Consider the following 26,643-nt stretch of genomic DNA (forward strand, 5'->3'; position numbering starts at 1 on the left):
AAGATGCTACTTTAACTACAGGAAAGAGAGAGTCATTTATAAAAAGCTCAGGTTCAAGATGAATTCCGTGTTCTCGGCATACAGGGATACGTCGTTGGTGACCGACGTCAGGGTGGACGAAGGGAACCAACCCGACACTGAGGATTCCCACAGAATCCGGAAGGAGCAGGATAGATATCTGCGGAGGAAAAAGAATCTTGCCAGGAGGAAGAAACCAACTGCAGTGGTTGATCCTTGCACTGATGGAGAGGAAATCGTCCACCTAGGACTTCCGTCTGACTCCCCCCAGTGGTCAAAACTCCAGAAGAGGAGTACAAATTCGCTACCCATTTGAGGAGCCTGCAATAGATGCACAACTAAAAAAAATCATGTTTGGAGATAAGTGGGTTTAAAGTTTTCATTGCTCAGCAAAATGCATAAAGAGTGTTTTAGATTGCTTAAACGAAGCTTACCTCCAAGTTTAATTACGTGTATGCTAGTATTAGCTGCGTGCTAGTGTAGTTTACCAAAAATAACTTTAAAGTTAATTTGCATTTCTCAATATTAAAACATTGTTCTGGCAGTTATGAGAATGATGATCGTGAGTTGGTTCCAAGATTTTTGGATTGTTTCCACATCCACGACAAATAAAAATGTAAAAAAATCTACTGATACACCAAAAAACAACAGATTGTCTTACCAAGAGATTGGGATAAAAATCCTTCCAAGTTTGCAATTTAGTCAGCTTTAATTGCAATTAGCAAGCAAGTCAGCTTCAGATTAAAAATATTTGGAATGTAGAAAAATAGAGATTTGAAAAACAGAGTTAGAATGAGTAGTAAAAGTTGTGCTATGCGTGATATAGTTAGTAATTTATAAAAATTGCTGAAAACATTTATGGGAAAAAACTATGAGTGCCATGGAATGAATTTTCATCTGGAAATAACGTCACGTTCGAACGGGAACCCCCCTCTTCTAACCGTATCTAAACAAACCTCGCTGGTGCGCAGCTTAATGCTATTTCAATAGGCTTTTTAGTGATACTTTGTTTTTTCAAGTATTTTTTATAAAAAAATAGATTTCTTTTAGTAAAAAACGGATTTTTCTGGTAAGAAATAGTTCATATTATTAAATTAAGAAGGTGTGAGTCTGAAAAAATTAGTTAATATTAATAGAAACGTTTTTATTTAATACTGATTGCTAAGCCTTGTGATTTAAGTTTTGTTTATATTTCGACAGGTTGATATGTATATATTAATATATTATATTTATTTGTCATTTTTGTTAAACATAGCGTGGAAGGCTGTTACAACTTATAACATTGATTTTTCTTTAAGGCTAATTATGTGTTTCTTTCTGTTTTTTTAAATTTTTTGTAATGTTAATAAATTATATTGAGGTCGTTTTGTTGACTGTGTTAAGGTGCCTTTATTAATTTAACCAAGCATTATTGATTAAAATAAATGAAAAAAAAAAATTTTCCCTCTCTACTTTTTGCCTGCAGTATATTTATATAGGTTATTTTTAATTATATGAATTTTCCTATCTATTCCATAAAATGTGTCTAACAATTTAAATGTTCATGATGTAATAGAGTATAGACTTTTTGATTAAAAAACAAAATTGCAATCTTCTTTGAATATGTAGAATTTTTAATAAAGCCTAATAAATTTTATTTAGATTTTGTTGACTATGTTAAGATCCCCTTACTAATTTAATCAAGCATTATTCTTTTAAAAAATAGCCTATTCTTAATTAAATGGTTATTCCAATCTATTTCATGAGTTGTACACTTAAGAATTAAAATTCTTATAAAGTAATAAAACATTGGCTTATTGAATAAGTATTAAAATTGTAATCTTCATTGTTACAATGATTATATCAATGATATGTGGAATGTTTTTACAAAGCCTATTAAATTTAACTAAGACTAGGAGGCTTCGCCCCCAGCTCGCTGGCGCTCGCCAACTCCCGGAACTGCTGTTGCAGTTCATTTCGGATTGCTTCGCAATCCGATGCTCGCTCATTGGATACGTTCTTCACGTCTAGCTTTTGTATACATTTTTGAACACTGAAGTTCCGAAAACTTTTCACTGTAGAAAAATCTAAACCTGTTCATTTCAATATTAATTTGAAATTGCAAACAGTGCACATATTTTTCTTAAGCACACTATTCTAAATTTCAGCTGTTGAGAAAAGTAACTGTTGTAAGTTTTGTTTTAAAGTCTTTCCCACCAGAGAGCTAAAACCATGTGTTGTAAAACAATATACGAAATAGTGCTAAACGCCGGATGTAAAGCATCGGCAATTTTGTGAGAATATTTTTGATAATTCATCGAGAATTCACCCGATTAGCCATATGATGCTCACTACGTGCTCTTGCGCGCCGAAGCCTATCAATTAAAAATAAACACTGTTGCCAACGCGAGAAAAGAAATATCATCGGTTTTATTGATACATACGTACGTATTAGCGTTTTATATAATATAGATATCATATCAATAAGTAATTATACTTTAGTTAATCATGGCTAGAAAGAGCATCATAAAATTCCACCATATCGCTGCTTTTTTGCTAGTGAGCCTAATCTTCTGGAAAAGGCCGAAAATGCTGTTGAATCTGGCCATGTGAAATCGATGAATTATGACGGGGAGAAGTTCATTGTTAAAGCAACTATTGATGCTAGTATGAAAGATAAAGCCTATGCTGTTCAGGTTTGTGGTATTTCTCAATTTTTTTATTTATTTACTATTATTCCATATATTCTTTAATTTTACGTTGTATTTTATTTTTATCATTCTCTAACTTTATTTAAAAAATGTTTACGCAATATTGATTTGATAGTTATTGTAAATTTTTAATTGCTATTAATCTTTAATTACTTTGTCTTCTTGCTTCTTGTAGAAAGATGGCTCTGTCGACAGTGGACACTGTGAATGTCCTAGAGGAACAGTTTTGTGTCACCATATGGCAGCAGCACCGATATATGCTCACCATAATGTATCAGTTACTGATCAACTCTGCAGGAGGAATTTTAAAAAGCCAACAAAGAGAACTTCAGACATTCAAACTGTTGATCAGCTTTTCCCTTGCAAAAAATTGAAAGTTACGAAGCCCTTTTCTCAGACAACATCAGAAAGGAATTTCACAATGATATTTGCAAACAAGATGCTATTGTGTGGTTTTCTTGACTGCGGGACAAATGAGTCGCCTCCAGCTACGTTGAATCACGTTTCAATGGAGGAAATTTCATTTTCGAAGGAAAACGCGCCCTTTGATTCTGCTTCTTTTCTTGAGAAGGCAAAATTGTCTCTGGAAGACATATCTTCCATAGAAATGGAAACGAGAGGACAAAGTTCAAATTAGAAATGGGCAAAGTACAGGAAATTTCACCTCACAGTCAGCAATTTTGGCTATGTTATTAAGGTCATGAAACGAAACAGCTATCCGAAATCTCTATATACGCGACTGGAGGGCTCAAAAGATTTGTCCAAAATCAAGCAAACGCAATGGGGCCTTCACAATGAAAAAGCTGGTGTCTCTGTGTTGGAGAAAACTTTAAACGTTAATGCGAGAGAAAGTGGGTTATGGCTTGATTCATCTGGATTGCTTGGTGCTAGTCCTGATAGATTTTTTCGTAATCAGGATGGCTCCACAAGCATATTGGAAGTTAAATGCCCTTACAAATATCGGGAGGATAATCTCAATGAAAAATCGAAATTGGTCAAGGATTATACGAGTATCATCAACGATGATGTGTATGTTATCAACAATACATATGACTATTACCACCAGATGCAAGGGCAACTAGCCATTTCCAATGCTAAGTCTTGCTACCTTGTCATTTGGATTTTAAAATCATGCATTATCTTTGAAGTTTTGAAAGACGAAGAGTGGAGATACCTGCCTGTGATGCCACAATTTGGCATTACATATGTATTTCCGATCTTTTTAAAATATCCTTCATTACTTAAGCTTATTTTTAAAATAAATCAAAAACTTAATCTTTTTAAACGAACATAAAATATTTATTTCTTCTCTTCCAGATCAATGTAACGGATACTTTCTTTTTATTTCATTATTATGCAGACATATTAATTCACTGTCGCCTCTAATCGAAAAAAAAATCTATTTATAACTTTTTATTCTAATTTTCCAACGGCTAAATGTTTCGGTTGCATGGTTATAATAATTCACATAAATTTGTTGGTGACTCGTGATCGCCAAGGTGTTCTTTTAAACCCATGTGGATATACTAGTTGGCTTTGTTTTTGGCTATGATATATTATGATAAATCGCCAAATTTTGGATCTCCTACCCATAATTTCTGTCCGTTGAGAATAAATATATTCACTTTTAATTTCAAATTTGTGGAGGCTGGGAGCCCTTTGGGGGCCTCCCAGTCTCAATTTTCTAACCGTCAGAAATGTTGTTCTGGCTTTATGATCTCTCAATAGAGAGTATTATTATTTCATCCCTTTAAGGGATTTCTTATTTTGGATAAAGATGTGGCCACTTTCTGAATCAAATTATACTTAATAAAATCTAAATTTACATTCAACGATTTGTACATTATTTCCTGGAAACGTAATTGTTTTATTCATTCAATATTGGCCCAAATGAACATTCATATATTCCACTATACAGCCCTTGACGGCTACTGAAGGAAGCAACAAAGTTTCCTCACAAATTATACGGCTAATGACGGGGAAGCAAAGTCTTTTTCCTCACACTGCCTTTGCTTAAGGAATTTTATTTGAACAAATGGATGCCATGGCTTTTACAAAATCATGCTTCATCTAATATTTAAATCAATTTTATCTAAATTACAAAACTCAATTTCATTTAAAAAATTGCATCTAAATTATCTCTTTAACTGATTAAAAGTAATTTAACTATTTCTTTAATCAAATCCGTAAAATGTTTTTGTGAGTTTAATTTTTTTTTAAATTTATTAATTACAGATCATATTTTTTTTTACTTTAAACCTCTTTAATTCCTTAATTTAATATCTACATCAAAATTATAAAATTAATTCTGAGAATTTGCATTTTTATACAAAAATATTGAGATTTTATATTGCATCCACTATTTTTATAAATCAAGTTGCAAAATTTGGTGCATATATTTGTTCTACCTAACTATCAAAATTTTTCTAGTGTCCTAAAATCAATTTTTTTTAATTTATGAAATAGTAATTTCTTTACTAAATTTTAATGTATACTCTTAGACCTTGTATTTACAAAAAAAATGGTCTTGCTAGTAAATTTATTACATATTTGTTAACATTCATTTGTCTTACTTACGCTTTTCGCAAAAAATCCGACTCATGCTCACCTCGCCAATTAAGATACCTCGATTTTATATCGCAGTTTAGCATCGACATTAGACATGTTTCCGGCATTGATAATGTAATCGCGGAAGCCTTAAGTCGCATTAATAGAATTAATCTTCCTTCTGTAGACTTTTCAGCTATCGCACTGGCTCAAATCAACGATGAGGAATTGAATTCCCCAATTTCCAATAACGAAACTTCTCTTTTATTGCAACCTCTTAAATTAACGGAATGCTTAAATATATTTTGCGATTCTAGCAATAATAAATTACGACCTTTCATTCCTCTTAATTTTCGCCAACGCATATTCGAATCTATCCATAATTTGTCTCACCCTGGCATTCGAGCTTCGCAAAAAATGCTATCTGAACGGTATGTTTGGCCCTCAATGAACAAAGACATTGCTGTTTGGACTAGGTCTTGTTTGCAGTGCCAAAAAGCAAAAGTCATCAAACACAGTCACAGCCCGATTCAGAACTTCAAATTGCCTCGACAGTGATTTTCACAAGTCCACATTGACATTGTGGGCCCTCTGCCACCAGCTGATGGATCGCAATATCTGCTCACGTGTTTAATATTTAATATTCAACTTCCGAGGAAATCTCCAACGAATTTTTTTTAAAAATGATAAAGTGTATTGGCATTATGATGACATGTCTAATATTTTGAATTACACTTTTTGAATTACACTATTTTGAATTATACGAACACTTTGAGTCTATGTGACCACGGAGGTATTATTAAGACTGTGCATGCCACAAGACTTTAAGTGGATTGTGTGTGGACAGATTCCATTTTTTCCATTTTTTCAAACTGGGAAACAGTTTGATGCAACAAGTTAAGGATCCTCAAATTTGGAATCCGTGCCCGATCTCGTTCAATACCGCAGGAATAAATGCAGATTATTTATTTATAGTCTATGATGCCGTACACAAAAAATAGACATGGAATTGAAACTCAAAAGAATAGATTGATTGATTGATGTAAATTTTTGGCGCAAGAGCCATGGTTTGGCTATACCGCGCCTAAATCTAGGTAAAAATTACTATTACCTTTTAGGATTCTAATTATTTTTTATTGGCATGTTACTTTTAACTGTTTTTTCTCTTTAGCATGATCCCAAATCAGTAACTTGCCAAACAACTTTTAACATTAATTTTCCTTTAAGGCTAATTATGTGTTTCTTTCTGTTTTTTTCTTTTTTTTTGTAATGTAAATAAATTATATTGAGGTCGTTTTGTTGACTGTGTTAAGGTACCTTTATTAATTTAATCAAGCATAGTTGATTAAAATAAATGAAAAAAAAAAGCTATTTCTTTTCTTTCTACTTTTTGCCTGCAGTATATTTATATAGGTTATTTTTAATTACATGAATTTTCCTATCCATTGCATTAAATGTATCTAACAATTTAAATTTTTATGATGTAATAGAACATAGACTTTTTGATTAAGAAACAAAATTGCAATCTTCTTTGTATATGTAGAATTTTTAATAAAGCCTAATAAATTTAATTTAGAGGATATTATGTATTTGTGTAAATTTGTTGAACATTACTCATGATTATGGATTTTAAATTTTTGTTGAATGTAACATATGTTTCTAATTTATTGATGATTTATTTAAAGGATTGAAAATGGTTATGTGTTTTGCCCCTGGTTGTAAACATTATAACCTGAGAGACACCTGTCGCTTTTTTCGAATACCTGTTAATCCAAAGGTGCAAAAAATATGGATTAGAAATAAAAGGTAAATTAATTTCATCTTAATATAACTTCATAATTTTTTTGTCTCTTTAATTGCATAATAGTAAAGAATTTTAATTTGCCTTATAGGAGAGATGATATTCAAATTTCGAAAAATCATGTGATATGCCAGTGAAATTTCAAAGACGGATTAAAAGAAAATGGGCCAACGCTTTTTGAGCACAATAAGGATAAGATTTTAAATTTTCAATCTCCTGAAAAAGCTTTAAAAAAAGGTATTTCAATATTGGATTCTAACAGTTTTGTCGAAATGGTATATATATTATGTTTCTCCTCCTCAGTATATCTGATATGTATTCCGCATTTAAAAGTATTATCTACATTAATGTCTTGTATAATTTCTTACAATTTTTTTAAAAAAAATATTAGTTATTTACTTATTATGACTTTCGTACAAGGTATATCTGTTCAAAGTATGTGTAAAAACTACATTATTTTACTATTTATTACGCTATTACTAAAGTAGTTTTTGACTTCTTTTTTTTTAATGTAGTGACTACAAACTGCTTTGAAATTATAGTAACTACTCTGCTACTCGATGGAGAACTTAATTTACACCCATGTTCAAAGTGGTTTTGAATAAGAAATTGGCTTACATTAAATATAAGGGAATAACATTAGGCCAGTTTGTTATTCCAAAACATTTTTTTCTTTTACTTTGTTCATAAAACCTTCAACTTTCTTGACAATTGATTTGATCTTTACCTGAATTAAAATTATGCTTTGCAGTATATATTTATTTTATTATTATATATTACTCAATTTATGACATGCTTAATGAAATATGATTACAATACATTTATATGTTTTTATTTTAGAAACATATCAGCAACTCCTTTAGTTTCTGACTGTTCACTTACCTCCACTGTGTCCCAGTCTCTTGCTGCTGCTGATATTCAGACACTTACTCAAAAAATCGCCAATTTGAAAGAGGAGAACCTCAAACTGAAGGAGGGAAATTTAAGATTGAAAAACGCTTTGTCACAGCAGGAATTTTTGAAGAAGCAGCCATTCGAGTTTTTTAGTATAGAAAATAATAATGATCATATCATGCATTATACAGGGTTACCTAATAAGGAAATTTTCAATATTATATTTTCTAATTGTGATAAGGTGTTAGACACGTATTATGAAGAATTGAATGTAACTTGCTTGCATCGAAAAGATCAGTTGTTGGTGACTTTAATGAAATTAAAGTTGAATCACACTCACACTGATCTTGGTGTTCGATTCCAAGTAAGTGTAGGTACTATAACTAATGTTTTTTGAACTTGGCTTTACTGTCTGCATGAGGTGTTGTACAATTGTCTAATGGCAATTGTACCAACACAAGTTAAAAATGAGTTGTGTTTGCCCTCATGCTTTATGAACTTTAGGATTTGCCGGATGGTTATTGACTGCACTGATTTTTGTGAAGACCCAAAAAAATGTCTCATCAGAGGCTGATTTACAGCTCTTATAAACATCGGCATACAATGAAGGCTCTAATTGGAGTAGCTCCAAATGGTGTTATTACTTACACTAGTGAGATGTATCCGGGATCGACTTCCGATAAAGAGCTTTTTAAAAATTGTAATGTAAATACTGTTTTTCAGCCTGGGGATCTTGTTGTGGCAGATAAATAAACTATATTTAGCAACTTTTATTTAAAAAATATTAGTGAATAGAGTTTAATACAGAATGTAAACATATTGAAAAGAGTGGATTTAAAATTATATTTAGTTTTTCATTCAATTTGTAAATTAATTCAATAACATAATTTTTGTGAAAGTTTCATCTAAGGGATGTATTTGAGACAAAAAGTACCAGTTTTTTGCATTAATATAAAAGAAATTGCTTTTACTAATCTCATTTCTGAATGTAACTATAGTATTATAATATTCATAGCCTAATTGTTGTCGATTGTTTATTCGAATAGGAGATTCTGGATATCTTCTTGAGCCATGGCTGCTAACTCCCATCAGTGGGGACAACTTGTCTTCCTCTGAGGAAGAATACAATAGGAGGCACGTTTCTGGCGGGGTACCGTTGAACGGTGCAATGGAACACTGAAAAGCAGATTTCGGTGCCTTTTAAAGCACAGAGTACTGAATCACTTGCCAGAAACTGCAGCACAAATCATAAATGCCTGTGCTGTGTTGCACAATATGTGCATCAAAGAGAATGTAATCTTTGAAAACATAAGTATCTGCGGAGACGATGTGCCTTTTGACACAGGAGTTCCCTTAAATCAGGGCAACGAGAAACTAAAGTGAGAGAGAAAGTTATACGTATGTTTGCTGTTTAAAAAGAATTACCTTTTAAAATTTCTCACAAATTTTTTTTTTAAAAAATGCAATGCGACATGCAATCTCTTTCTAAATTCAATACAGGGTACAATTACTTATTAACATGTATTGACGTTTTCGCAAACTAGCCTGGGCCATACGGCTAAAAGATAAAACGGGAAAAAATTTAAAAGTAGCCTTAGAATCTGTTTTTAAGGAACTAAAACCTGAATTACTTCAATCTGATGATGGAACAGAGTTCAAAAATAAAACTACGGATGTGTTGGGGACACCACTAGGTAGCTCAGTCAGATACATCCTGGACGTTGACTTAGAATATCCGACCTCCATCCACGATGCTCACGCTGATCTTCCACTTGCTACTGAGTCAGCCATACTACCTGGCTGTAAAGAAAGGAGGCTCCTGACTACTTTATTCGACAAGGAGATGTATGTGTTGTTTTATAAACTGCTGTTTGTAGAAAATGCAACACCATGAAGGAATCATCAGAATCAAATGAAATTCGCAGCAAATGTCAATTATAGGATATTATGCAAATTAATAAAGTTTCAGAGCCATCGCGCGTGCGTGGCGCGCGCAGCGCCCTCTGAATTGATGCTGAAAGCGTATAAATAAAGTGCTGTAGCGGGACGTTGAAAATAGTCTATGATTATTTGTTAGTGGCAAACGTTTAGTGAGACCTGAGTATGCCTCCACGACGGAAGAATAAGAAATTCAAGCAACTTACGGAGTTTGAACGAGGGAGGATAATCGGCCTTCAAGAAGGAGGATTTTCCTATCGCGCAATAGCAGCTCGTATGCAGCGGAACAGTTCCACAGTGATGCGAGTTTGGAAGCAGTGGACCGACGAGCACCGAACAACTCGAAAAACAGGCACTGGACGACAGAAGGTGTTCTTGGTGAACAGAAGGTGGACGAAGGTGGTGGACAGAAGGTGGACGAAGAAGAAGACAGACAGAAGGAATTTCTTGTATGTTTACTTTCTGCCCTATCTTGTTTTGAATGTATCCAGCAAATATTAGATAGATAAGATTCTTAAAGATTCAAGGTATGGACTTTAGTCAAACCTCACAGTGGAGTGTAACAGCTGTTCTTTTATGGTTCCTTTCCCAACAACAAAGAAAATAACGAATATCGAGCTTGATCGCTTAAAAAAAGGGTAAATTACTTCAAAGTAATTATTTTCTTAGAAATAGTCTCGATAATAAGTTAGATAATATTTTTATATTTTAAATTTTTGTTAATGATCTGTGTATGCAGTACCTGCATACCTGCCAACTTTTACGCATTAAGCGTAAAATTTTATTTCTATATTTAAAGTGGTAGTAAAATGTATGCTTTCTATATATTACTTGCATTTATAAACTTAATTTAAAATATTTTTGATGCACCAGTATTTTTAAAAAAAATTAAGCATATATATAAATATGTAATACTGCTGTTGAAAACTGCACAACCGGACTCACCATTAACAGCAAACTCACCTGGACCGACCGCATAAAAAATGTAATAGACAAAGCCAATACAGCAATAAATGCAATTCAACCTCTCATCTACAACCGGAATGTTTCACTTAAAAACAAAAAACTGCTATACAGTTCCATGATCCGACCCTTTCTAACATATGCTTCTCCTGCTTGGGCCACAATTCCAGACCATCTAATGAAGAAACTGAACCAGTGCCAAAACAAAATACTCCGTAAAATCACCTGTGCCAGATGGTTCATTAGAAATTCAAACATCCACAAAGATCTCAAAATCCCGACTCTCTCTCAGCATATTTACAAATTTAATGCAGATTTTTATGACAAAGCTATCAACTGCAATACAGGTAACTTCAATGAAATATTTAAATTTGAAAACTTTAAAAAAGACAAAAACCTTAGACCAATAGCTGCACACTTCAACTCTGACGCCTCATACCGAAACTATCAACATAAGTAAAGATCTCCAACTCTAATATTAATAGTTCATAGCAATAGTTCAAAACATCAACAGATTACAATCTCAACTGCTTCAACTACAATACCAGACTTGAAATCTGAACCTAGTACCTAATGTTGACAATAGATTCACAGCCATCTTTTCTATAGCCTTGAAATTCAAACCTGCTACCTCATGTGGACAATAAATACACAGCCATCTTTACTATAGCAAGTTGCTTAGAATTATTTTCACTTTCTTTTCAGTTAAACAAGCAAGGTGCTTGCTTTACAATATCAGTCACCCGAGAGACTCCGTATACAAACTGCTTATATTTTCTAATTTTACTGTAATTTCACGATGAATATGGGTCTTCTGCGCGGCCCAGGTGCCCAGCTTTTGTTAAATAAAGTAAGTAAGAAAACTGCACAATCTTGTTCGAAATGAAGCTTATTTTTCTGCCTATAATTGCAATTTATGTAACATTTGACTACCACTGGCGAAAATCATCCTTGAAAGGATTAAAAGTTGGCTGGTATGTACCTGTAACTGAAGACCAAATGTGTTGCGCCCATGCAATCGTTGTAGGATTAGCTATCATCAACAATGATCCTAATACTAAGCAAATACGAGATAACAGGTATGTTTTGCAGAAAAATCGAGCACAGGAACTTCATCATAATACTAGCGTTCTTCCAGGACCGTGTGGGATAGCTGAGATAAAAAAGTTTGAGGAGTATCTTGGAATTCAGATTAATGTTATCAAGTGATAATTTTAATAAGGAAAGTAAAAGAAGAAGAAAAAAAATTATTTCATATAACTTCGTTTTATCTAGATACTATTTATTTATATTTGCACATGTTTTTTTTTTTTATTTAGGTTAACTATAAAGGAGCAGAAAAGTTGAAAAAACTATTTCTTTATCATCATAATCACCTTTTTGATTTAATCACAAACATGAAAGCATTTCATGGTAGTCACTTTTACTGTATTCCCTGTGACACTCCATTTGACCATCATTACAGTGCAAAATTTGCACAGTGTAGTCACAAGAGCAAAATTTGCTATTTATATAGTTGCCTTTCGGAAGACGAAGTAGTATGCAGGGATTGTAATAGAACATGCACCTCTCGTGGATGCTTTCAACGCCACAAAGATCTGGGGCCAAAGCAGAAAATCAACTATTGTCAGCAGGTTTATAAATGCAGAAAATGCGAAGTTGTATTAGAATCCTCAATTTGCCCCCGGGCTAAACATCAATGCCAGCATTTCACCTGCCTACCATGCAGGAAATATGTACCGAGGGAGAACTATCTCTGCTGTATGATGAGGATCGAGCCGAAAGCTTCTTCGGAAAAATATATATTTTTCGACTTTGAAACAGACCAGTCGACGGGTGAACATTCAGTAAATTTTTGTGTGGCTCAATATTTCAATGGAGAGGAAAAGATTTTTTCTGGGGCTAATGCTTGCAAAGACTTTTGCGTTTTTCTCTTCTGCTCATAAAAAATTCACAGCCATTGCTCATAATCTGAAAGGGTTTGATGGACAATTCATAGTACACTGGCTCATCAATCAAGGTAATTATGCATTTTTTCAAAAAAAAAAAAAAACATTGTTTCATTCAAATACATGAATCTAAAAGTATTTTTTTTTTTATGTATTTTAGGTCGCAAGCCAAATGTAGTACTTAATGGGTCAAAATTGATGCGTATTGAATGCATGGGTGTCACCTTGATTGACTCATTCAACTTTTTGCCTATGCTTCTTAGCAAACTTCCCAAATCATATACGTGCAACTGTTGAGCAACTGACTGCCCAGATGAACCAAGGGGCTACAAAGAGTAAACCTAATTAACTCTCTTGCACGTATCGCAGCGGTTCACTCTGCCAAAGGTGAATATTCTGGTTTTTGACAGATGGTCACATAAATGTAATTGGACTGTGTATTTACAGTGACTTATATTTTATGCTTAAACTTAAATCAAAACAGTTCTAACCAAATGGTTGCACTAAATCAATTAAATAAATTATCACAATTTCCCCGTCTTTACTTTGAAACATTTACTTTTAAATAGTTTATTATCATTATTATAGTACAGCTTCGACATTTTTTATACACCTCATTTATTTTCCCCATTTTAGGAAGTGCTGGAAAGACTTAGTCAAAAGCATCCCTGCCTTACATACAGAATCTATGCAAGAAAAAAAAAGATCTTCCAGTGATTATTCGCCTTAGAGACGATATGGCAGAAAACGCTGAAAATCGTTGCCAGGCAGTGATGAATACAGCAGCGAGGATGATGATCCACCCCATAGCAGATGAAGTCATAAGAAAAATACACTATCTAGCTATTAATGACCGGACACCCCTTGAACGGCAGGTGGACTCGTCCTGGCGGAATAAATACGGAACCTGCGGTGGGGGAAAAAACCATTCGCAAGCAGGCGACGGCCATACGAGCGTTAACAGTGAAAATGAGTGGTCGCGAAAGCTGAATGAGGCGGAAAGGGGCATGATTATAGGCGCCCACCGATTTGGTCATTCCATACGTGCCATTTGCGACAAGTTCAACCATACCACGGTCAACAGTTGGTGACGTCGTGATGAAATGGGAACGAGAGGGAGTGATAAAACTGCAGTCCCGACCCGGCAAGCCCAAAATAATGTCCGACAGGGATCGACGATCTCTTCGACGTGTAGTGAAGGCAACCCGATAAACGTCGTCGTATGTTTATAAAGTTGAACATTTTCTAATTTTATCAAATGATAATTTAGACACCAAATGGTCCTATTAAGTGATCATTCTGGGATGCTGTTATTGAATGTGATAACCCTAAAGACTATGTCCGAAATTGACACCAGAGCATGTGAGACCGAAGTTTTACCAAAAAACAAATGTGGCTTTAGCTTTTCAGGTAACTTATGATCGCTTTAAATTTTCTCATCTTTAGAGATTTTAACTTTATTTTAAAAAATCTTTCTTTTAGTTTTCTAGTGCTTCTGTTGCTGCTGGCGTGGCGTGGATAAAGATCACACAGACAATTTAGCCGACAGTGATGGAACAATTACTTTTGTTATTCGTGTAAATAAGCTAATTGACAGCATGAACTCAAGGATCCCTACAACAGCCTTAAGACCAAATAGTTCTGACCATAAGGTAAAGAAATTTCATACTGTTTTATTCACTGATATCTGTTATTATGTTTCATGTCGTATGAATTATGAATATTTGGATTTTAATTCTTTGAAACCTCAATTTGTTTAATACCACATTCAAGATTTTTTGAGCCACCTTAATGAGTGGGAGACATTTGCTCTTGAGAATGATTATCATTTTATTTCTGAGTCTACTTGTTATGGGTTAAAAGTTACTTTAAAAGCTACATTGGAAATATTTGAATTTTTAACTAGCCAGTGTTAAGTTCAGCTACTTAATGACTATTCGGTTAATACCACATCATGCGAAATGCTTGTGGATCTAACGATCATACCAACACTTTCCTTCAGATTTTTCGCTCAGTGGGTACGTATTCCTTAATAAAGCCTCCGAAAAATTCGAATGTATCTGGAACTGAGTTGTTAGAGACTCTGGTAGATTGCAGTACTAGACATTCCAGCGACAATAAGAAGATATTGTTTGAAGAGAAACTGGATGCAGTAATAGATAAGTGTCTTGATATTAAGCAATTTTGTTTAAATTTGCAAGAAGAATGTGACCACAATTATACATCCGCATTAAATTCAAGTGATGTTGTTGTAGGTTACCTTGTAGGTTACATTGCTAGGTGTGCATCCAAAGTCACAAATTGTTCACTTTGCCAAGCAATGTTAACCGACAATATTGAAACTGGTTATACTAAACTCATTAACATTAAAGATTATGGTGGTCTTGTAACACCTTCTAAGAGTGTTTTTGTGCTTGTTCAAACCCTTGAATCACAAGTGATGAATGTTTTGAAATCAAATGGTGTTAATGTTAAAACATTTAATTCCATTTGTGACAAAATTGAAGATTTACCACAATTGTCTTTCTTGGGATGTGATGAACATATACACAGTTTTACACTATTTGTCGTAAATTTTTCAATCAGCAAAAATATCTGTAACACTAATTGTTTAATTTTTCTTATTAGATGAACGATGCCATTATATTGGTGCCACTTCGTCAGCGTGATTACAATACATACCCGGCGAATGAAATTACCTACCGTGCCAGAATCGATGATGATAGGATACCAGGATATTTAAGAGAAAAACCGTTGATAACAGCCGTGAAGATTGTTAGAGAATTATTCACGCTGTTAATAGGGCGCACTTTTGTTAGGTTGAGACCCACGGATCTAGTGAGATTCTGTATCCAGGCAGATGAATTGGATAAGCCAATATCATCCACTTTGCAACAAGTCAGAGATTTCACCCTAGAGAAGCTTCTCGGGATCGTTCTCAAAGTTTTACAATCGAAGGACAAAATTAAGTTGTTGGATGGATTTACCGTCGATGTGATAACAGTGAAACGTGATGTCGGTGCAGGAGGTGGTAGTAAGAGAGTAATCAACGCAGAGATTGAACACCTTCGAAAACGATCAATTATCTTCATACCAAGAGATGACATTGGGCTATGTTGTGTAAAGACTATTGTCAGGGCAATTGCTTTGAATGATGGGGATACAAGATCCACAAATGCTTTTCGCAACGCATGTCGTCCAGCGTTAATGAAGAGGGCAAAACAATTACATGAAGACGTCGATGTTCCATTAGGTCCATGCACATATTCTGAAATTGCAAGGTTTGAGGAATTTTTAGATACACAAATAGTGGTATTTTCCTCCACAAATGGAAACGTGGTAAGTATTTTAATTATAATTTAATCATATAAAATTATTAGTTACATGCTTGTTTCTTTACAATATTTATATATTGTTTTTTTTCTTCTAAATTTGGTATCAAAAAAAATAAGATTAGCTTTTCTTTAAAATTTTAAGAGTATACTTTATATTGATTTTTTCGATTTTGAGTTCAATGAATTTAAACTGTTATTTAAATAAAATAATGTTTTTTCTATTTTGGCTGTTTTATGCTTGATATTCGTTAAATCTCAGTATTTGGCCTGGTAGCATGAAATAACATTTAAAGGGGGAAAGAAAGTAGTATTTTGGTGTGTTATTCATTTTTTTTACGTTAACAATATTTTTTTTTGAGAAATAATATTTTAACTTTCCTCATATAATTTTCAGCTATCGTACAAGAGTGATACATTGTGCATGTATATGAATATGAAAATAATGTCGAGTAGAACATTTACCAGAATAAAAACAGAATTGGGTAAGACAATATATTCATTCACGAACAATTTGTTGAAAAAGATACATTGTGATGTGCGAAAAGAGTATGGTTTTGAAGATAGTGATCAACCTGCTAAGATTGGAGTCTCATATGATAAAAGTTGGCTGACTTGGGGCCACTCATCTCAAATTGGATGGTTAGTGGGATGTGTTATCGATCTATTTACAGGATTTGTTTTAGATTTTGAAATTATGTTCAAAAATGCTCTCAGTGTGAACATTCAAAAATTACACTAGGTGAAAGTTTAGCAGAGTTTCATATATGGTATGAGGGCCATGCAGAATCATGTAGTATAAATCACAAGGGAAAATCTGGCTCGATGGAGGTAGCAGCAGAATTAAGATTATGGAAACGTTCAGAGGAGGACAGCTTTCGCTACACAACGGTTCTTTCAGACGGGGATTCGAAAGCCTATAATGAACTTTTCAACAATAATATTTATGATGCTAACGTTCAAATTTCCAAAGAAGAATGCATCAATCATATTAGTAAAAGACTTGGTACAGCTTTACGAAAACTTGTTGAAGAATGGAAAGCTAAAGGTGTCACCCTTGGAGGAAAGAAAAAAACAAGGAAGCTTGAAACAAGATGCAATAAAAAAACATACACGTTATTATGCAAACGCCATACGCAACAATAAAGGACACTTGACTAATATGAAAACAGCAATATATGCTACGTTGTATCATAATATATCAACAGTGCCAAGTCGCAACATCAAAAATGTCCAAAAGGCGAAAATTCGTGGTGTTTTTTCCAGCTGCACTGGCAAAAGGGGTGTCACAAGGATCCCATGCACAGCATATAAATGCACTTATCAGTCAGATGGACTTAGAAAAAATGGTGCCTCTCTCTGTTTACAGTTAAGCAGTGGTGAGTCATCAGTTGAGATTATTGATGCTGGTGTCCCTGCTCCTGTCATACCAGGTAAATAATTTTCTACATGATATTTGCTTTTATAAAAAAAAATTATAATTGGGATTAAAAAGTTTTTGATTTGTTAAAAAATTCACGAATTTTTACAAAATATCGTTTAAAAAAATTAACAATCTAAACTTTTGAACGCTCTCCTGACTAATTTAACGGGATTATATTTTTCAAATTGTGGCTACTCCCATATTTTGTTAGTCAAAAATCCAAATTAAAAAAAAAAGGAGAGAGAGTAGGCAATATATAAAGGCTTTTAATTTATATTTTCTACGCTTAAAATTGTGCACATTTGTTAGAAATTCTAAAAAGAAATTTAAAAAAAATTTTGCAGGTAAAAGGAAAACAAGACTGGAAATGCTCGGTGACTCAAGTTTTTCTGCAAAGTTATCAGATGATGCCCCCATTATTAAACGACTAAGGGATTTGAGCCCTTACTATTACTACACGGAGACGAGGGTACACCGTCGCCGTCGCAGGCAGTAAGTTTCTTTTATTATTTCGAAAATACATATATGAAGAAAGATGTGAAACTACAATTTATCTGCGCCTAAACTAAGTTCAATTTTAAATAAAGTTTATGTTCGAAAGTAAGACTCCGTAGCTGCAAAAGATTATATTTCTATTGCCAATAAATTACAATAATAAAAAATTTAATTTTTTAAAAAGAAATAATCAGTTTTGGCTTAAACATTAACTAATTTTCTCTTATTTAAAGTATATTGAATCATACGCTCCCTGCTCGCTATCACTAATCTACAGCTTGAGCAATTTGCGTTAAGAATTTTAAAACAAAAAGCAATTTGTGTTAAGAATTTTAAAACAGCTTGCGTATAAAACAAAGTATACGCAAGCGTTTAGCAACTAAACATTAAAATTCATCTAAAAAAAGGCTTTATTTAGATTTTATGTTTATTTATTTACTCTTTTACTTTTTTTAGTTTAACTTTAAATTTAAAGTTCAAATTTCTAAAAGGCTGGGATAGCCTGGTTGGTAGGGATCATCTCAAAGAGGATTAAATGTGATTGTATCATTTGTCCAGTTTGTATAAAAAATTAAAAAGGAAAAGACTGAAAAAAAGATTTTAAAAAAAATAAATAAAAAGTTTTTAAAAAAATTTTAAAAAAAATAATAAAAGGAGACTTAAAAAAAAAATTTAAAAAAAATATAATTTAAATTCTTGGAATCTACATTCCGATAGTATCATTGATTTCAATCAGACTACAGTAAATGCTGATTCCAGTAAAACGATTATTTTAATATTGAACTTTACTTGTTTATTTACTCTACTTATGAATCAAATTTTTGTTTGTGAAACTAAAAATTGATCACGAGTAGTTCTCATGGCTAAGATAATAATATCCGATCCAATAACGCAAGCCAGTTATGTTGATGAAAAGGAAAATACTTATGTGGCAATTTCTTTCTGAACTCAAGATTTTGAATAAAAGATAGTAAATCTTTAACACAGAATTTTTAAGAGTTTTAAATTTTTTGTGATAAATTTTTGTTCTTGTTTTTTCTAATTCAAATAGACCACTTTTTGAGCTATTAGATAACATTCTAAGGATAGATAACCTTTTAATTTAAACAAATGAAGAAAGCAATTTGGAAAAAAAAAATTTTTTGTTATATAAAGCAAATAATTATGAAGTGTGATTTATGCCTCCAAAATAAGCATCCAAACTTTTACTAAGGTAAAAGAAATCAGTATCGAAGGATAATTTCTTCGCACATTTGTTAGAAATTCTAAAAAGAAATTTAAAAAAAATTTGCAGGTAAAAGGAAAACAAGACTGGAAATGCTTAGTTCAGCTAAGTTAACAGAGGATGAGGTTGCTAAAAGACTGAGGGATTTAGACCCCTACACGTATTATGAGGAGTCAAGAGTCCGCCGTCACCGTCGCAGGCGGTAAGTTTTTTTATTTACTTTTTTCCGAGAGCTATAAGGCTTTTGGAATAAGGCATTGTATTGAAAATATTTTTCTGATGTTATGCTAAATACGAATGGATTTCAGTGGTATTACGAACTGAAATATCGATACCAACCCTCTACTAACGAAAAGAACATCTTTTATCATCGTTTACCTTGTCTGAAAATAGTAATTGTGACCTTTTCTGGAGAAAACAACCTACTAAATACTATCTTTATTTACAGTTAATCAGTGGTGAAGAAGATGATGTAACTGCAGCTGGGTCTCCTCCTGTCTCCGCAGCTTCTGTTATCTCATCTGGTGTCTTGGCTGCTGCTGGTGTTGCCCAAGCTCGTCCTGCAGTCAAACCACGTAAGTGTTACTACTTTAAATAAGTATAATTTTTTTCTATCGATGCAGCAAAATTTCCTCGTTCGATATCCCGAAAAGATATTGTTCAATAATTTAGAAACCATCCACCTCCCAGCATTGACATCGTCGACACGATGTTAACAAAACGAATATTTTGGTACACATTGCGTTATATATAAAAAAAACTTGGCTACTTATTCCTATATTTGTCCAAAAGGGAGACAAACCTATGATCTCATTAAAACACCATCAACTAAAAGGTTACTTACAAACTTTTACCTAAATCAATTCATTACTGGCCACGGAGTGTTCGGAGTGTATCAAAAAAGGTTTTTCAACAAAAGTGGTATCTGTCAATATTGCACGGAAGAACAAACCATTCACCATCTACTTTTTGATTGTGCACGCTTCCGGGCACTCCAAGGGGATATCTTTACTAATAAAACTGAGCATCAGATCTTCTCAAGTAATGACTGCAAAAATATCGTCAAGGAAATCATTAGGGTCACACTAGAAGATCTACTAAAAATTAATCAGGTCTAGTCTCACCGGCCCTCCTCTCCAGTTCTTCATTCGTTCTCCCAGTAGAGCCATCGGCCGGCATCCGGGCACACTTGCTTTTACTCTTGTGTTTTAGTCTTGACTTGCATACCTCTCCGGCCCTGACTTGTTGCTGGTTTTAACTTTTAAATCTTTTAAGTGCATGTAACCTTTTTGTATTACCACTATTGGCTTATAATTTTTGAACAACAAAATAAGAACAAAAATTACATAATTCCTAAAGAAGTAAAGTTAAATAAAATTTAAGGAAAAATATTATTTCTTCCAATTGTTTATCATTTTATTTAATGTTAAAAAAAAATAAATTGTAAGACATACAAATTCTTACAACCTTCTAAACTATTCATTTAAACTGAACAAGATTTGAGTCAAATCTGTTGAATAGTTTTGAGTTATGAAAAACCCATCATTTAAGAAGTACTTGATCAAAGTCGTTCCATTTCCGTATTTGGTCATTTAAAATTTAATAAATCAAAATAGTGTAAATTTTTTCAAAAAATAGCAAAAAGCTTTTAAAAATGATTTTCTACATGATATTTGCTTCTATAAAAAAAAATTTATAATTGTGATTAAAAAGTTTTTGATTTGTACAAATTGTGGCCCCCATATTTTGTTAGTCAAAAATCCAAATTAAAAACAAAAAGGGAGAAAGCAATATATTATGGCTTTTAATTTATATTTTCTACAATTAAAATTATCTGTATACATTTGTTAGAAATTCTAAAACGAAATTTAAAAAAAAAATTTGCAGGTGAAAGAAGGACAAATCTGGAATTGCTGAGCAAATTCAGTTACTCTGCTGCATTAACAGATGACAAGGACGATGATGACAGGCCTGTGGCTAAAAGGCTCAGAGATCTGGACCCATACCATAACTATGAGGAGCCTAGAGTCCGGAAGCGCCGTCGCAGGCGGTAAGTTCTGTTTAAGAACCGTTTAACTTTTGTTGCGTGTTTAAGAATTATTCTTTAAAAATATTGAAAAATAGTAAAATTTTAATAATCTGCAAAAAAAAAAAAAAAAAACTCGTTTTTTATTCGGAACATTTTGTATGTCCAAAAAAGCCTCAAACCGCCCCCAAAAAGATTCAAATGTTTCTTGGGAATCATCGAATTTCTCGAAATTCACACCAGTAACGTTACTTTTGTTTCTGATTTCGTCTTTCAGCTGCAGCACCGACATTAACAATTTATTTTGTTCAACTAATTGAGAGATGAGGTCTTCCACTTGGAAAAAGAAATAAATTGTCCTACCTGGAGCTGTCTTCAAGAGCAAAATTTTTACCAATCTTCAGGTACTTGAAACCTTAATCCAAATTAGTTTCGTTTTGAAACGAAACTTTTTCAAGCGATGATATTTTGTATTAATGGAAAATAAAATTCACCAACTCGTCGCCAGTGTGCTGTCCCATAGCGTGGGGCTTTAGGAAATAACACTCTTATATTTAACAAGCCCTATTTATTAATTAATTACAACATTTAGATTACAAAAGATGCGTCAAAAAAGGGCTCGAGGCTTCTTCAATCGAGTTCCTCTCCACTTTCTTTTCATTCTGTGAAGCTTCATTTAAAGCAAACTTTAAAAGGGCAATTCAGTAAACAAATAAATGACAGAGTAAAATCTAAGCACTGGAAAGCTGAAGATGTTTTGAGGGTTCCTGGCCGTCCACGTCTGCACGTTGTGGCCCAATTCCGTCTACTAACCGGACACGATTGCCTTGCCTTCACCGTATTATGATCTTTTCAAGCCCTTACTACCCCTCTGTAACTCTAATATCCCTATGAATAAACACCACCTCCAACACTGTGCAGTCCTTAGGGGCGACTCCGAGACTGGGCTTTATTGGAAGTCATCTTTACTTCTGTTCCTGTTCATTTATTTTTATTTTTGCCTTGCCATTGGAAATAAAAATAAAAAAGCTAACTATTGATACTTTACATTTTTCTTTTGATACTTTACTTTTCTACAATGATAGTAAGTATGTAAGTGTACCTTACAAACTTTTCAATATACTTACATTTTTAATAGTCTTCGTTTATAAATACAATTTATTTTTCTTAAAACAAATTTCAATTCAAACATAAAAACTACAAAACCAAATATACCTGCCATCTTTCATTAGTGTATAGAGTACTCCTAGAACTATAATAAAAATGTCTCTCAAACTTAAAATAAAATTAAAAGGGATACCTGAAGACTTAAATGATTTTAAATTAGTGGTATTTAATCTCCCTTATTCTAATAATGTGTTGGTAAAGTTTTATCATGAAAGTGATTTCTTTTTTTTTTATTTCAGATATTTTGTATAATCCTGTAAGGTTTGTCTGGTGAAGAAGGAAAGAGATGTAATATTGTTTTTATGAATGAAATTAAAAAAAATAAGAAATGTAAATAAATAATGTTTTAAATGTTTCACTTGATAGTAAATATTTTATTTCTTAAATTGATTCTTTTGTTATTCATTATTGTGTCAAACCAGCCCCCTTAAAAAATGTGTACATACCTACTCGTCCTGGGGATTTTATTAGTATTGATATTGTAGGACCTATTAAACACACTGGGCATGTGTTAACTGTTATAGATCACTTCAGTAAGTTTACAGTGTTATATCATTTAAAAAACTTGACTGCTAATACTATGGTCCAACATTTACTAAAATATATGTCATTGTTTGGTAGAGTGACCATGATTTTAAGTGATCTTGGAACTCAGTTTAATTGTGAAGTGTTTCATACTATAAATTCTGAACTAGGTATTAAGGTAATTGAAACATACATACTACTCCAGGCACCCTCAACTGAACTCAGTTTCAGAAAGAATAAACACTTCCTTAAAATCCTCATTGATTGCCTTGCGAGAGCAAGGAATTTCTATTCTATCTGCCCTCTTAATTCACCCACAAATCTAAAATAGTGCTATTCATCCTGCCACAGGATATAGCCCTAACATGCTTCATTTTGGTCGTGAAATGTGTATTGTGTGACTGGAGAACATTTTGTTAACTATGCAATTCTTCAGTACGCTGAAGGTTCAGAGCTTATATTTCAGGGAGAAGATACTCTGACCAAATTTTGCACCTATGTGCTGTCACCTGCTCATAAAGGGTACACTCTCATTGCCCATAATACGAAGGGATTTGATGGACAATTCGTATTAAGATGGCTTTTGGAGCGTGGTTACCAGCCAAAGGTGATCCCGCAAGGATCTAAGATCCTGCAGATTTCAGTGACCGCATTAAGTATCCGCTTCATTAATTCTTTCTGTTTTATGCCGATGGCTTTATGTAAACTCCCAAAGATGTTTGGACTGCAAGAGTTAGCCAAAGGCTTTTTTCCTCATTTTTTCAATACGCCGCAAAATCAAGACTACATAGGTGCGATGCCGGAGCCCTCCTTCTATGGCCCAGATTCCATGTCCTCAGAAACGCGTCAAAAATTCATGGCCTGGTATAGTGAGCATAAGGAGGATATCTTTGACTTTCGCAAAGAGATGGAGATCTATTGTCGGTATGTATCTAATGTCAATAATATTTATTTATTTGTAAGTTGGCTTTTTTTTTAAAAAATTTGTTCTAATGGAGCTCAATTTTGTATTAGATCGGACGTGGACATACTACGAAAATGTTGACAGTTTCTAGAAATTTGTAGTATTGATCCATTTTGGTAAGGTTTATTATTTTTTTTTTAAATTATCTTTTACTAATGCATGAATCTTTTATCAGTATATTGTACTTTATTTTTTTTATAATGACATTTCATTTTATAATTTTAGTTACGTCTTGCATGGCCTGCTATCGAAGCAATCATGTCAAACCTGGAACGATCGCTATGGTGCCAGTGCATGGTTACGTTAATGGTAACTATAGTTTGGATAGTATTAGATGGTTGGATTATGTGTCTTTTTCTGGAGGTATTTCTATAAACCATGCATTGAACCATGAAGGAGAAACTCTTATAGATGGATTTTGTTCTTTAACAAACACGATATATCAATTTCACGTAAGGGTTTTTTCTATATTTTTTTTAAAATTATTTTTTATAAATATTGATAATTTTTAGTTTATGTTTATTTTTTATAATTTTTTTTGAAAACAGGGCTGCTTCTTCCATGGTTGTAAAAATGCTATGATCCTGATGTCATAAATCCCGTGTCTGGCGAGACCATGGAGAAACTTAAACGCAAGACAGTGGAGATTTCAGAAAGACTAAGGAGAAAGGGTTATGATTTAGTGGAGATTTGGGAGCATGAGTTTGCAGAGCTAAAGAAGACGGATGAAGTCAGGTTATTTTTAAATACCCATGACGTTGTTGATCGTTTAAATCCTCGAGACACATTCTTCGGTGGCCGCACAAACGCAGTTAAACTAGTTTACGAAGGTAGAGCGAAGTACATAGATTTCACCAGTTTGTACCCTTGGTGCAATAAATACTGCCAGTGAGTTTAAATTTTTAACACTTCTTGATGCTAAATATGGGAAATTTTGTATTATTATTATTAGTAGTAGTATCTTTTTTAATCAATGTTTTGTTTTTGTTTTACAGATACCCTGTGGGTCATCCCACCATTATCACAGAGAACTTCGATGATATTTCGGATTTGTAAAGTGTAAGGTTTTGCCTCCCAGAAAACTGTTCCATCCAGTATTGCCGTATAGGAGTAATGGAAAATTATTATTCCCACTATGTCAAGCTTGTTGCGACGGAGCTCAGCAGTCATCTTGCAATCATAATGATGATGAGAGAGCTTTCGTCGGCACATGGGTAACCGAAGAGGTGAAGAAAGCTGTCATTCCAGATGTACGAAGTCTATCACTTCAAAGACTCAAGTACCCTTAAACAAATAATATTAGATACTTGGCAGGCTTATTGGAACAATATAGACACGGGGAGAAGGCTTTTTGACCTTTTCAATAAAATCAATGGTTTCAAAAAAATCCCATCCAAACGGGAAATATGGTTCCTGACACGCCATGACCCTTTTCCAACATACTTCAAATACTTAGGAATAACAAAAACTGATAATTGCACTTGTGGTCAATTAGGTGACCCCGATCTTTATTTAACAGACTGCCCAATAACTATATCTTGGCACACGCGCAAACCTAATATCAACCCTCTTAAAGAGTGGAGACTTTCATTCTTGAAAAAGAAAATATTAAATAAAAAACATCACGAAACAATGAATTTCATTGCAGACGACCATCTAATAAAATTTTGGATAAAAAAAAATAGTAAAATTTTGGAAGAGAAAAAAAAAGGTAATCTCAACTTTAAATTCTAATCATTTTCCAAAATATAAGAAAACAATTTTCAACTTTTAAGGCGGTACAGTAACTAATTTTCGACCAAAACATAGATTTTTTTTTAACTATTGCATTTTCTAAAAGCTTAAACATTTCTGAATATATATATATGTACAAAATTTCAGAGCGATTCGTCAATTTTTAAAGAAGTTATGCCACTTTTTATTACAGATATACTCTTCAATTGACGTGTTCAACTGTCAAAAGGGGCGTGTCACAATGTAAACAAGCTTTTTTAGCGTAAGATTTTAGCAGCAAAATTAAAGCATAAGTATTTATAGCTAAGTCATAATTGGTAGAAGTAAGCTATAAGCAGTATAAAATAACACTTTGTTATTGTATGTCTATATCTTCTTCATGTTTGCATTGATTGTTTTATCTTCGTTTGAATTCATCTTGCGTTTTCGTTACTTCCTTTTACAAAAAACTGTTTTTTTCAAGACCAGTTGTTTTATTTATTATTATTTCATTAAGTTTTATTTATTATTATTTCAGTACGCTTAGTTTTATTATTGTTAATTATATTTTAAAAGAAAATGCCTCGGCGAAAACGTGCATGCTTATCAAATCAAGGAAAGGCTGCTAAGCGATGGTGTAAAACTGATGACTCTTAATTGCAAAATGGAAAAAACGAACAGAAATTGAGATTATCGAACACAGACTTTGGTAAAATAAATCCAGAGAGTCATTCTCAGTTACCCAGTTGTGCTCAGTATATTTATTCTTGTAGACGTTGAACAATTAAAGGTATTATTGGATCCCCTTATGTGTTCAACTTGCCATCAAACTTCTCTGAAGCTAATTTTAGGCAAGAAAAGTGGATTTTGCCATGAACTCAAAGTGATATGTGACACTTTAAATAAAGGCAGCTCATCTAAAAAAAGTAATTGGAAACTGTGAGTTACAGAAAAGTGTTCTGAAATGTGGGAG

The 26,643-nt window shown here is 33.1% G+C and overlaps 2 protein-coding genes across 2 annotated transcripts in view; one reads left to right on the forward strand and one right to left on the reverse strand.

The window, feature by feature from the left end:
• LOC107448467 (serine--tRNA ligase, mitochondrial) overlaps positions 1-26,643 on the reverse strand; it is a 45,573-nt gene continuing 18,930 nt past the window's right edge. Inside the window, exon 3 of the mRNA XM_043053963.3 lies at positions 1-26,643. This exon is cut by the window's right edge and continues 8,127 nt beyond it. The gene's annotated coding sequence lies outside the window, so the exon portion shown is untranslated.
• Positions 7,200-8,347, forward strand: LOC147802978 (uncharacterized; the record flags this gene model as incomplete). Its single annotated transcript, XM_087152795.1, has 2 exons — positions 7,200-7,252; positions 7,897-8,347. Coding segments are annotated over 2 exons (504 nt in total), but the record flags the coding sequence as incomplete, so codon positions are not given.

This window comes from Parasteatoda tepidariorum, chromosome 10 (assembly GCF_982258835.1).
Source record: "Parasteatoda tepidariorum strain Cologne lab strain chromosome 10, Ptep-v5.0, whole genome shotgun sequence".
Classification (NCBI taxonomy): Eukaryota; Metazoa; Arthropoda; class Arachnida; order Araneae; family Theridiidae; genus Parasteatoda; species Parasteatoda tepidariorum.